Source organism: Neophocaena asiaeorientalis, unplaced genomic scaffold, assembly GCF_003031525.2.
Source record: "Neophocaena asiaeorientalis asiaeorientalis breed wild unplaced genomic scaffold, Neophocaena_asiaeorientalis_V1.1 scaffold226, whole genome shotgun sequence".
Classification (NCBI taxonomy): Eukaryota; Metazoa; Chordata; class Mammalia; order Artiodactyla; family Phocoenidae; genus Neophocaena; species Neophocaena asiaeorientalis.
The window spans coordinates 5,995,646-6,008,957 of NW_020173037.1; the positions used below are offsets into that span (position 1 = coordinate 5,995,646).

Below are 13,312 nucleotides of genomic sequence, written 5' to 3' on the forward strand. Positions count from 1 at the left end.
AGAAGGTGACAAAGGAAAGCCGCTGTTATAACGAGTAAGGTGGGACTTTGGGTTGCTCTGCAGGAGGCTGTGCTCTGATTTGGAGCCACCGATCGGACGGGGACCGGCCCGTTCCGTCCCACCCATGACCAAGTGTACGTGACATCAAACGTCAGACAGGACGTCGGTGGCCCTGGAGCAGAACAGTGGGCCTCGTCCCTGGCCCTGAGTTTTCTTTTCTGGAACAGGATGGGTCAGCAAGGTCAGTGCTTCCCCAGCCTTCCCACCAAAGTCCATCACTAGCCCTGCAGACAGGGGACCAGGGACACTCATGACCCCTCTAGGGCCAACAGCAAGCCTGATTTTGGGGAAGAAAAGGTTAGTTAGTTTTTTTTAATAGATCTTTATTGGAGTACAATTGCTTCACAACACTGTGTTAGTTTCTGTTGCATAACAAAGCGAATCAGCCATATGCACACACATGACCCCGTGTCCCCTCCCTCTTGAGCCTCCCTCCCACCCTCCCTATCCCTCCCCTCTAGGTGGTCACAAAGCACCGAGCTGATCTCCTTGTGCTATGCGGCTGCTTCCCACCAGCCAACTATTTTACATTCGGTAGTGTATATACATTGATGTTACTCTCACTTCACCCCAGCTTCGCCCTCCCACCCCATGTCAAGTCCATTTCCTACGTCTGAGTCTTTATTCCTGCCCTGCAACTAGGTTCATCAGAACCTTTTATTTTTCTTTTTTAGATTCCACATATATGTGTTAGCATACGGTATTTGTTTTTCTCTTTCTGACTTACTTCACTCTGTACGACAGACTCTAGGTCCGTCCACCTCACTACAAATAATGTCGTTTCTTTTTATGGCTGAGTAATATTCCACTGTATGTATGTGCCACATCTTCTTTATCCACTCCTCTGTCGATGGACACTTAGGTTGCTTCCACGTCCCGGCTACTGTAAAGAGTGCTGCAGTGAACTTTGCAATGTTCTGTGCGTGCATAACACACACATCTGTTCCCATGTTTTTAAAAACATACATTTTCCCTGACAGTATCAGTAAATGCAACACGTGGGTAAGACATATCCTGTTCCTCCCCGAAGGTTCCCACCATCAAGGACTGGAGGGGCCGTGTACTTCTCTGAGAGGCACACAGCTGCCTGCTGTCTGCAGACCCCGTCCCGTGCTCTAGAATGACCGACAGCAGAAATGACACACACCCATTTTGTGCCACGCTTTCCCATGCCACACTGACCCCTGGTGGCTGTTCACTACTATGGACAGTTTAGGGGGATTAAAACCAATCAAGACCCCCAGGCCAAGACCCCAATGTGCGTAGCCGCGGCCGAGACGTTCTTACTCTTTGTGGATTCTGTGCTGCTCGTGGAGCTGCAGTCGGGTGATGTTACTCCAGGCCAGCGTTCTGCTTTCTTCGGTCAGGTCTTCAAAAGACTCTTCACCTGGAGAGACTACGTTAAATGGCAGCTCAGTCAGCTAAATTTCTGACCAGGGTCGGCGACGACAAGCGTCAGAGGCACAAGATTTTCTATTAAAATCAAATAACCAAGAAAGCAAAACGTCCACTGAAACAGAGCTGCTTCAAAAGGTCCATGTTAGTCAAGGGAGAAGAATGAGGTGCATCATTGAGATAAAACAGCAATCATTTGGAGAAAGATTAAAAAGTATCTTTGAATACTGCGGTCTTTGTATACTTTTATCAGTGTTTGCAGAGTTTTCACTCCGCCCCCAAATTGGGGACTTCAGGAACTGTGACCCTGAGTAACCATTTCCTTGTCAGCCATCTTTGTATAAACCGGACAGTTCCCTAAGAACACTGCCATTTGCTTTTGGTTTCCAGACAGAGGAAGAAGAGATGAAACCAATTACTACCGTGCTCCTGAACAGGACTAGCTAAGCAGTCCCCAGTCCCTTCACTTCTGTTTTAAGAAAGGCTGGAACAATTTCCCTTTTAAGATAATCCTCGTGGGTGGGCCTGGTGACTAAGCAGAGCACGGGTTTAAGGGCATCACGAGATAATCTCCAGTCTTCATGACTTAACCCCAGAGACGAGCTGCTGGCCAGCCCTGGGTCACGTGACCGCGAGAGGCCCAGCTGTGTGGCCCGAGAAGCCTGGACACTCCTGGGACAGAGCGCAGAGCGGGAGAAAATGAGAAATCCAGCGACTTTGCTCCCGAGGTTCCATACAGTGTCAGACTCCTGGGAGCCTGGGGGTCTGAGGCTGTCCTATGTGAAATGTAAAACGTGGAAAACTGGATGAAGGGGAGCACCTTCTCCTCCCTTTCCAAATACCAGATGTGACACAGGGTCAAGTTCATTTTAGCACCTGGCATAGACACTCTGTAAATGTCTGTCAAATGACTGAATAAGGAAACAGAAATGAAGGAAACAGAGCACCCCGAATTCAAGATCTGCATGTCGGGGCAGAAGAGGAGAGTCAGGACGCTGGAAGTCGTTCCTGGGAAAGAGCAGGAACGAGCAGGGCGACGGGGACTGCTACAGCAGTCACGGCCAGGGCGGATCAACAAGAACGCAAGAATGGCTAAGAATCAAACACCAGCTGGGCAAACCTCAGAAAAGAAAGAACATAACAGCAACAATGAAAAATACTGCCAAGTCTCTTTAAATTACCAGAAAGTAAAAGTGATTTGATTTCCTTTAAGGTCAAAAGTTAAAACAAAACAACAGCATAACAACAAAACAACAAATAAAAAAACAGAAAAGATTTGGTTGTTTGCAGGAGAAATGCAGTGAGACAGTAACACAGAATCATCTCTAAGATGCCCAGGGTTCATGATTGGTCTTCTCTCCAGAATCCTCAGAAACGTCTTAATCAGAAAAGAGAAACAGAAGGTGCTCACATTGTTTATTTATTCTCTTTTCAAAATTTACCTGGAGTATCTGCCGTGGAAGCATTATAACGGGAGGGCTGGGACAAGCTTTTAAACTTTGGGGTGATCCTTCGAGGATGCGGTGTCACAAAGAGCTGCTTTGGTGTCTGCCCAAACTCCAAGATCTGGGTGAGCATGGCTACCTTCTCATCAGGGTCCTCAATGCTTTAGGACAGAACACAAACCACGTGGTGACCTCTAGGTGCAAGCTCCTTGATCTGCATCACTTGAAATTTGTGCATTCAACAGGAGAGAGATTAACCCTCAAACAGTAATAGACGCTACATGCCGGGACCGTCTAGACCGTATCACACATCTTTAATTTCTGAGGCTCGGTAATTTACACAGTGGTGAAAGCAAGCCGGAATTCACTGTAACATTTCCATACCTTAACATCATCAAATAACTGCACTAATCATTTACACAAAGAGGTCATTTGTACTCATGTAGAAACTCCTTACTGACATATAAATACCTGTTCAAGTCGACACCTCCTTCGTAGGTCAGGGGATGAAACACTGAAAAAAAAGAGACGTAAAACACTATTGAAAGATGTGCTGTTTTGTTACAATATACACTCTGTTTATTTTAGAAACTCAACAACTTTAAACTATTATTCAAAGAAACTGATTTTCACTTTGCGAAACAGCCTGATGACGTCCAGCTTGCGTAAATATCAAGCTGAACTATTATCTTTTCTGAGCAGCGATCCAACCGGCCGTGGGACGGTCTGCTACCTCAAGTGTGCTTCTCGGTCAGCACGCCTCTCCCCAGGAGAGCGCAAAGCACCCTGTGTGGCGTGTGAGGGGTCAGGTCCACACCCGTCCCCGTCGCCAACGCTGAGAAGCCCGGCGGAGGAAGAACCGGCCCCGAAGAGGAGAGGGCGACCGCGGGCTTCCCTCCGCTCAGTCCCAAAGACACTCTGGGGACTTCGTGGGAACCAAGGACACCGTCCCACCCTACTCTGATGGAGCTTCAGTAAAAGTGATGGAATGGGGTGGAGAGCACATGCTGAAATTAGAAGACTCTAGCACAAGACCTCTTGGGACCACGGCAAAGCAAAAGCACTTTCTCTCCCGCCTTTTATTCAGTATCTAGTCTGGGGTTGCTGAGCCAGGAGGCACCGTCCACTGAGACAAGATGCTTCTGCTAAGGAAATAAGCTGCTCTGAGCTCAGTCTGGGGGTTGCTTTTGTTTCCATCCAACGCTAAACGGAGTTTCAGTGACTGTTACACACCATTGTGGGCTCCAACAGCATCCCTCCCCTTCTGCTTGTAGCCAAACACGAGATCGATCCACTCGTGAAGGTGCTCTGACACGTAATCGCTTTCCAGTGCGTCTCTGCTCTTCTGGAGAAAGTCCTCGGGACCTAGTAGGTTAGACTCGATCAAAACACCCCATTCCTTTCATCTATCCATATGCAGACAGAGCTTCTGGGACAGGCACGAGGGACGTATTTCTTAATGAGTCTCCCCCCCAATCATATCAATTTTGGGGGTTGGGCGGAGAGGCAAAAACCATTTTTACAACACTTAGCTTTCTCGAATGCATAATAATGGTTTTACATCACAGACTCATAGAATACTTACAATTTGGAATAAGACTTTACCATCTCATTTAGGTAGAGGATTATACTGTTATTTGAAAAATCTAAGCAACTAAATAATACTGAAATTGCACGACTAAGTAGAGAATTTCTATAATTCAACACTTCCAAGGTGGTACTCACTCCGTGCCCAAGGGGGTAGTTCTACGTCATCAACCATCTGCCCTCCTTGTCTCTTTCCCAAATCCAGCTTCAGACTATTGACTAAAAAGCTGACATCATCACCATAGAATTCCGGAATCAGCTGAAAGTTTCAGGGGAAGAAAAAAAAAGAACAGTAACATTTTTTAAAGCAGTTACAAACCACAAGCCCAGTGAATCATTGGCTTGGTAACTGCTTACCTCTTTAAAATCAGTTGCACCATCCAAACAGTTTTTCCAAGTTTCTGCAATACTAAATATGAAAAAAAATTCAACTGATTTTAAATCTAGGGAATGGAAACAGCAACAGCAGCACTTCCTAGGCGCCTGGGTGCTATTCTACACTTTACCTAAATGACATCATCTCGCTCATTCATCCATAATCCCCAATATTCACATGAGCTACCCCATCAGAGGAGCTCATGTGGATACTGGGGATTCACAGAAGAGAAAACTCTGGGCCCACATAGGGAGTGAGCAAGGAGTTGGGATATGGACCTGGGGGGGGTGTCCCCAAGTCCAGGCCAGGGACCTCCCCCATACATGGCCTCATCGAAGGGCCACTAGGGGCAGGTGCTTAAACATGAAAAATCAGCAGTTATTTTAAGGGCTCATTTCAAAAAGGGATTATAAACAGACATGTGCAGAGCTTAGAAAAAGACTAGAAAGACACAGACCAAAAGATGAACAATGAGTGTTATCTCAGTGTGGTCAGGTGCCACCTGAAATTTATTTTCTTCATATTCTGATTTTTGGGGCTAAGAAAAGATTACCTTTATAAAAAAAAATAATTATTTAGACACTGACAGGGACTGTATTCAATTCATAGCAAGATTATTTAGAATAATGAAATGTTGGAAACAGCCTAGGTGTCCAACCATAGAGAAACAGTTAAAATAGTTAAATTATGGCATATGTTAGGATGTGATACATTAATTTAAAAAAAAAATCACCGTTTTGAAGAACATCCAATAATACGGGGAAAACTTTAAGATCTAACAAAAGGCTATAAAGTACAAAAGGCAGGACAACAATACTCTATTTAAAATATGTTCTCCATCACTAATCATTAGAGAAATGCAAATCAAAACTACAAAGAGGTATCACCTCACACCAGTCAGAATGGCCATCATCAAAAAATCTATAGACAATAAATGCTGGAGAGGGTGTGGAGAAAAGGGAACCCTCTTGCACTGTTGGTGGGAATGTAAATTGATACAGCCACTATGGAGAACAGTATGGAGGTTCCTTAAAAAACTAAAAATAGAACTACCGTGCGACCCAGCAATCCCACTACTGGGCATATACCCTGAGACAACCATAATTCAAAGAGAGTTATGTACCACGATGCTCATTGCAGCTCTATTTACAACAGCCAGGAAATGGAAACAACCTAAGTGTCCATCAACAGATGAATGGATAAAGAAGATGTGGCACATATGTACAATGGAGTATTACTCAGCCATAAAAAGAAACAAAACTGAGTTATTTGTAGTGAGGTAGATGGACCTAGAGTCTGTCATACAGAGTGAAGTAAGTCAGAAAGAGAAAAACAAATACCGTATGCTAACACATATATATGGAATCTAAAAAAAAAAAGAAATGGTTGTGAAGAACCTAGGGGCAGGACAGGAATAAAGACGCAGACGTAGAGAATGGACTTGAGGACATGGGGAGGGAGAAGGGTAAGCTGGGACGAAGTGAGAGAGTGGCATGGACATATATACACTACCAAGTGTAAAACAGACAGCTCGTGGGAAGCAGCCGCATAGCACAGGGAGATCAGCTCGGTGCTGTGTGACCACCTAGAGGGGTGGGATAGGGAGGGTGGGAGAGAGATGCAAGAGGGAGGAGATATGGGGATATATGTATACGTATAGCTGATACACTTTGTTATACAGCAGAAACTAACAGACCATTGTAAAGCAATTATACTCCAATAAAGATGTTAAAAAATATATATAATACTTACACAATTGAACAAATATCAAAAAGAAAAAAAAAGATGTTAAAAAATAAAATATGTTCTCACATTTACACACACACACGACTACACAAAGCCTGAGAGGAATACATACAACAATTACTGTAGTGGTGTTATTCATTTCCTTCCATTTTTGTTTAAATCTGGTTTTTTGAAAAGAACGTATTGCATTTGCATAATGAGAAAGTTTAAAAAGTGCTAAGTGAGGCATTTATGCCGAACCTGTTGAACATTCTGTCTGCGTTGTCGAATCGTCCGTTCTGCAGACACAGCATATACTCTGGTGCTAGAGGGGAAAAAAGTCAGAGTTAAGCAAGATCACAAAACCACTGAAGAGTCCACGTGAAATAACGTGTCCCTGGGAGAGACGGCGAGGAATCTTACCAATCCTGACCAGATAAAACAGCACGTAGCCTGGGGAGGAGTAGTGGCTGCCGTACATGAACTTGGGCTCCGGCATCTCCTGGTAGCGTGTCTACAACACAGAGAGAAAAAGTCCTGCTGAGCGTTGGCTGTGAAGACAATAACCGACTCCAGTAGTAAAAGCCTAAGGAAATCGTGGCCTGGACACATTCTAGCCCCTAATTTCTCTCCTAAAGAGGAAAAGGAGAAGATAAAAAAGAGGGGGGGCTTCCCTGGTGGCGCAGTGGTTGACAGTCCGCCTGCCGATGCAGGGGACGCGGGTTCGTGCCCCGGTCCGGGAAGATCCCACATGCCGCGGAGCGGCTGGGCCCGTGAGCCATGGCTGCTGAGCCTGCGCGTCCGGAGCCTGTGCTCCGCGACGGGAGAGGCCACAACAGTGAGAGGCCCATATACCGCAAATAAATAAATAAATAAAAATTAAAAAAAAAAAGGGGTGAAAATCTGAGTAATCACAGCATTCTTGCAACAAGTATCTTGGTGTTCTTGGCCTCATGGTAACAATGTCTGCCGGAGCAGGACTGAAAAGAAGAAATTTTATGCATCTCTTGTGCAGTTCATCAGAGAGCACCTTCGTGAAAATAAATGGGTGAACCTGTGATCGGCTCAGCTTCCTGCCTCCTGAATTGTAAGCAGAAATGCAGATGGTGAGCCGCTAAATTCACAGGGGAAGGAAGGCAGCGGGCAGAGGGCAGAGGGAGAGAGAATACGCTCAGAGACTTCGGTCTCTCCAGATATACTTCCCCTAAGTCTTGAAGAAACGAGTTTCAGGTACTATAAAAACACAGGGGAAGGGGGTTCAATCCCTGGTCAGGGAACTAATATCCCACGTGCTGTGTGGTGTGGCCACAGAGTGAATTTAAAAAAACCAACAAAAACAATCAAAACATATGCCAAAGCTCCCGGGTTGCTTAGACACCAGGAATCCCTGAGTCCACGTACCAGCAGCCTCTCCAGACGTTCCTTGTTGAGGGCCCCTACTGGCTTACTGAGATCCCGGAAGGTTCCTGGATTTGACAGATCTATAAAAGAAATAAATTTTAAAAAATTACTTACAATAAATAAAGCAAACAAGCTTACCCTTAATAACATTATCTCCCTGAATGAATTCACATGCACACATTTATTTCCAAATAATAAATAGCTTTTTAAAAACTGAGACAGATCCATTAGAATGAATATTTCTGATGATTATTAATATAGCTGTAAAGGTTAGAATTTGAAGACCTACTGACAAAAAAACTATATTCCAAGTAAAACAACGAAAAATAAACAAATTTCAAAAGCCATTATTCTACCAAAATTTACTTTTTAAGTTTGAATTATAGTGAATATTATTATTCTGTGATAACAGCATAATTTGAGAACTGGGGACCTGATATTATCAAATAAATTATATTCCTAGAAAATCTGTTACCTCTTTCAACTACAAGGGTGCAGTCAGCGAACTGTCAAAAGTAATTCAGTGTTCACAATATCTAATTTTAAGACATTACAAAATAAAATGACAGTACAATCACATTTTTGGTAAAATAATTTAAGAGAGAGAAAGAAGTATATATACCACAAAGTTAAAATGGTTCTCTCTCGGTAATGTAATTACTGATGCGCCTTATTTCCTTCTCTGAGTGTTTCAGTACTTTCTAAGTGTTCTTTAATGAACAGCTATTACGTTTGGTAATCACATGTTTTCATGTGAATTGAAAAATAATACGGTAACCTGAGGCGCAATTTTCAAAGTGAAAACTTAAAGTATTTGAAAACATAGTACTTATTTGGTAGCAGTGGTAACACTGGCTGAAGATCCCATGCATGTCTTCTGGGTGTGGCTTTCAAGAAGTATGTGAGTACTTTTAGAATTAAAAAAAATTCAGACACAGTAGAGAAAACATATAGAACACACGTCATTCCCATGACACCCATCCGGTATCGTGGCATGGAGACGGGCCATCGTCAGTAATAAGATCAAACGGGTTCTACTCTGTTCACGAACCACAACGTGGTTCTAAGAGGGAAGGTGTTCTTTGCTCTAAAAGCCCGGCTCTGTGGCACGCACCCAGCTCGGAGCTGCTGTAGTCGCCGACGACCCAGGGGAACACGGGGTACTGGGAGAGGTCGTTGCAGCTGCGGTCGGCCAGCGTGTTGAGGTGCAGCAGGTACTGGTAGTTGGACAGAAGCCCGCGCTGCCACTGCAGCGTGTAGCCCTCGGCCGTGCGCTCCGCCACGTGGTGCTCTGGGGGGACAGGTGAGGGCAGGCCCGGGTCACACTGAGCTCCACGTGTGCGGGCAGCGGTCACTCAACATGTGAAGGCGCTACAGAGGCTTTTCAGTGTCGACCCGTCAACCCATTTTTGAAAAGTACATTTTAAAACAAGAAAAGTAGGCTACAGTTTGCTTTTACCGAAGAGTTGTTCTGTCAAGTATGAACAAGCATCTCCAAGATCCAGGAGGGAAATTATTAAATGTATGATATAAAACATATCACATCTGTGAAATATATGATATAAAACAAATATGAAAGTATGGAGCAAATACGTAAATATGACATGGTAATATATGTAACATTTGCAATATTTATATATAGTCTACAATATGTGCTAACAAAGAATCCTTCCAAACGTGCTTGAGTTTTAATGCCTTTAAGAAGCCATGACCATCTGTAAAAGCTCATTTCCTCCATTTCTTATGAAAGTAAAACGAAACAATCTTTTAGTTTTCTTTCAGATCTGGAAGCGGGGTACACTACGGCTAATTTGTCACTGACTACGTATTATTTATGCAAGTGAGGAATCAGGAAAAGCATAGAAACTGCTGAAGGAGAAAACAAGTATCTGTCAGAATTCTCAAACTAGAAGGACCAGAAAGAGCCCCCAGAAATAACCTCAGGAAAGATGGAACCACAGATGGTGTGGCACCAGTGATAACTTTCCTGTAAAATGAGTCAACTGTTCTATTTTGTTTAGAAAATTCTGCTTTCAGCTTTGTACTGGCTGCATCAAACTTGTCTAGCTCATTTGCTGACTCAATATTTATTCTTATACACTTTGCCAAGTTTCTTCTCTAATCAGCGACCAGGAAAGGGCTTAAAAACTCAAAACACTTATCCTCTGATTTTCCACTCTCAGAACGTCTCAGAGAAAGTCTGAACCATCTCAGCAATGAACTCAGAGAGAACAGACGCTTCACAGAAGCAGACCTTTTAGGCCATGGCAAGTTTTTTGACTTGAGATTTTAGGACTCACCATGAAAGTTGAGTTTTTTGTTGTCATCTTGTTATAGTTAGAAAAATTAAATGAAAAAAATTAAATCAGGAGGCAGGAGATAACAGTACACTTATACCAAAGCTATACTTAAGCACTAAGTTAAACTGAACAGCTTAGTGTGAGAAGAAAAAAAAAATGAACTCAAACCTACTGTAAAATATGTTCTTTATTGAAAATAAACTATTCCTCCTTGAGAGAAAACCTTTTCTAAGGGAATAAGTCACTACACATCTCATAAATGACCTCACTGCACACGAGAACAGCAAACTAAGATGGTATTAATAAAATCCCAACACTGATTTTTTAAAATTCCATTCTAGTCACCTGGCAATTTTGAAAACAAGAATAATTTAATTCAACCATACAACTTAGTATGTTTATGCTTGAAAAGAAAAATACAGGTGTTCTCTCTGATGAAAGTGGGAAAATTCACATTTCCCATGGAAGACTGAGGAAATATTAGTTGTAAGCAAACTGAGTCCCACGGTTCCATACTGAGCATAGAAGGTTCCTGTGTTCCTTTTGTACCGTTTTCCGGCTTTGAGATTAAGACCACAATTAATGATCACAGACACATGACTGGGTAACTCACTGTCTCACATGAAGAAACTGAGTCCTGGTTTACATAAACTAACATAAGACAGGACTGGACATAAAAATAATTAGGTGGATTCTTATAAAATCCATTCAACTTGGGGGTTAAGATACAAAAAAACATTTAAATATATTTATCAAAAGTTTTTAAAACACAGGATTGAACTATTACCAAATTTCATTTATATTTCCCTTAATTTTCAGTATGCCATTCTGCTAACTGTAGTTACTGAGGAGAAGTAAGTAGAACCACAGAGAGCTGATTTCAGATACAGAATTGCTCTCCTCTCACTTCCCATCCCAGTTACTCGGGAGTTGAACCACCTTCACGCGAACAGATACAATGAAGAGTGAGCACCAAACCTAGGTATGTAGCAATGTAAAAATAGAGGTCATCTCGGTCTTGACGTTCATAGAACTTCAGGTAGACGTCAGAACACAGATCATCTTCTGTGCAAAACACTTCCAAGCCCTACAAGTCCAGAAAGAGAATTAAACAAACGGTATCTCAATGTGAGTGACGCAAGTACAAAAGCCTTTCAACTAAACACTTGCTTTTTTTTTTTTTTTTTTTTGCGGTACGCGGGCCTCTCACTGCTGTGGCCTCTCCCGTTGCGGAGCACAGACTCCGGACGCGCAGGCTCAGCGGCCATGGCTCACGGGCCCAGCCGCTCCGTGGCATGTGGGATCTTCCCGGAACGGGGCACGAACCCGTGTCCCCTGCATCGGCAGGCGGACTCTCAACCACTGTGCCACCAGGGAAGCCCCTGCATTTTTTATTTGTAGGTCTTGTATGCATATTCCCCAGCAAAAAATTTGATTTATAAGGACAAGACATGTGTCTCAGCTAAACTTTACAAAATCCCTTTTGACCCTGAGGATCTTTAGGATGACAGCATCTGTGAGTTTATTATGTTGAAATTCAAAATTGACTAATCCACGTCTCCACCTATCTTCTTCAGAGACAAAGGTTTAGCTTTCTTTTACAAATTAAGTCATAATGATGTCAACTTAAACTGATAATCGAATAACTCATTTAATTAGTAGGATGCAATTATTTTAAGAAAACTATGAGCTGTGTGAATGTTGTGAGGGTGAAGCCGAGACGGGACAGGAATAGACAGAGAAAGGATGAAAGCGCAGCGCTGTCCTAGGTTCAGATACAGGCTTCCAGCGCTACTAGTGAGGGAACCGAGGGAGTGAACTCCTAGAGTCTCGATTCCTTTGTAAAGTAGGGTATCATCTACCTCACAGGGATGGCGCTGATAAACGAATATTGTACATAGATTGCCCAGTAGGCAGAAGGTACTTAATCAATGCCAGTTTCTTCTTTTTCTGACTGCATCTCTATACCCAAAGGAGGAGGAGATTTTTCATAGAATCTGTTTCCCTAATCCTCTGTTGGCACTGGAAATGGAGAATTGCCTTTTAAGTAAAATAGGCAGGAAAACGGTTAAATTTCATAAATACAAAACACCGAGATGAGATGCTTAAATAACCACAATACTCTTGTCATGCCACCAACTCACTGGTTAGTCTCTGAAGGAGAACAAATAGATTTATATCGATGTCAAGCTAAAACCCCTTGGAGTCACACCTTCCGTGGCGACTGGTTTCTACAATAAGCGTGTGAGACTCACAGAAGTGTGGACACGGGTTTATTCAGGAAAATGGCGGGGAGGGCCGCCTAAGTGACTGAAATGGTTATTTTATCCATTTCTCCCTCTCAGCAAGCCTGAAGGCTGAATTAATACAAGTTAACCGTGAGGATACTACAGTTCCACTGAGAGCTGCTGTCGCAGCTTCCAAACTTTGCTTGGAGACCTCGCTGCTGTAACTGGACCGGTTCTGCGTCCATTATCCCCACACAAGCCCAGGAGGACCCTGAGAACTTGGCAGGGAGAAACTCAAGGGCACTTGAGCCCCCCTGCTCTTGGAGCCAAAGCCTTTTTTCCCAACAGCCCTCCCCCCACAGAAAGAGTCGCTCCTGATAAACTTCCAGCGCAGCCAAAAGAAGGGGCTGCGGGCCTCACGGCCCCTCTGCTCGCAACACAAACACCCGCGTCTTTCAGACGAGCCCGAGGTGGGTGCAGGCCAGTAAACCACTGGCCAAACTGAAGATAAGACAGTCATCCTCTAGAGGGGATGTTCCCCTCGAACTCACCAGAGGCATGAGACCATGTCTCCTCTTGTAAATGCGGCGGACGTCGTGGAGTGTTATCTGGACCATGGGTTTCTTTAAAAGTAGAAAGACAATCTCAAATGTCAAGATTCTGACACAATTAGAAGCTGCCCTTCAGCTGCCCCACCTTAACTTCCTGACGGGTCGCACCTGAACACCTGGAAAGTGAGCTCTGAGAACAGGGCGCGCCTCACTTTACACGCCGGTCTGCCCTTTTCACTAGCTT

At 43.7% G+C, this 13,312-nt stretch overlaps 1 protein-coding gene across 1 annotated transcript in view; it reads right to left on the minus strand.

The window, feature by feature from the left end:
* Positions 1 to 13,312, minus strand: part of NSMAF (neutral sphingomyelinase activation associated factor) — a 107,556-nt gene that overhangs the window by 9,394 nt on the left and 84,850 nt on the right. Inside the window, exons 17-28 of the mRNA XM_024742566.1 lie at positions 13,069 to 13,140; positions 11,268 to 11,376; positions 9,104 to 9,280; positions 7,990 to 8,069; positions 7,012 to 7,102; positions 6,850 to 6,913; positions 4,845 to 4,896; positions 4,626 to 4,746; positions 4,134 to 4,265; positions 3,372 to 3,414; positions 2,898 to 3,061; positions 1,348 to 1,456 (exon numbers count right to left, since the gene is read on the minus strand). Of these exons, the coding sequence (XP_024598334.1) occupies positions 1,348 to 1,456; positions 2,898 to 3,061; positions 3,372 to 3,414; positions 4,134 to 4,265; positions 4,626 to 4,746; positions 4,845 to 4,896; positions 6,850 to 6,913; positions 7,012 to 7,102; positions 7,990 to 8,069; positions 9,104 to 9,280; positions 11,268 to 11,376; positions 13,069 to 13,140 (1,214 nt within the window). The remainder of the gene's footprint in view (positions 1 to 1,347; positions 1,457 to 2,897; positions 3,062 to 3,371; positions 3,415 to 4,133; positions 4,266 to 4,625; positions 4,747 to 4,844; positions 4,897 to 6,849; positions 6,914 to 7,011; positions 7,103 to 7,989; positions 8,070 to 9,103; positions 9,281 to 11,267; positions 11,377 to 13,068; positions 13,141 to 13,312) is intronic.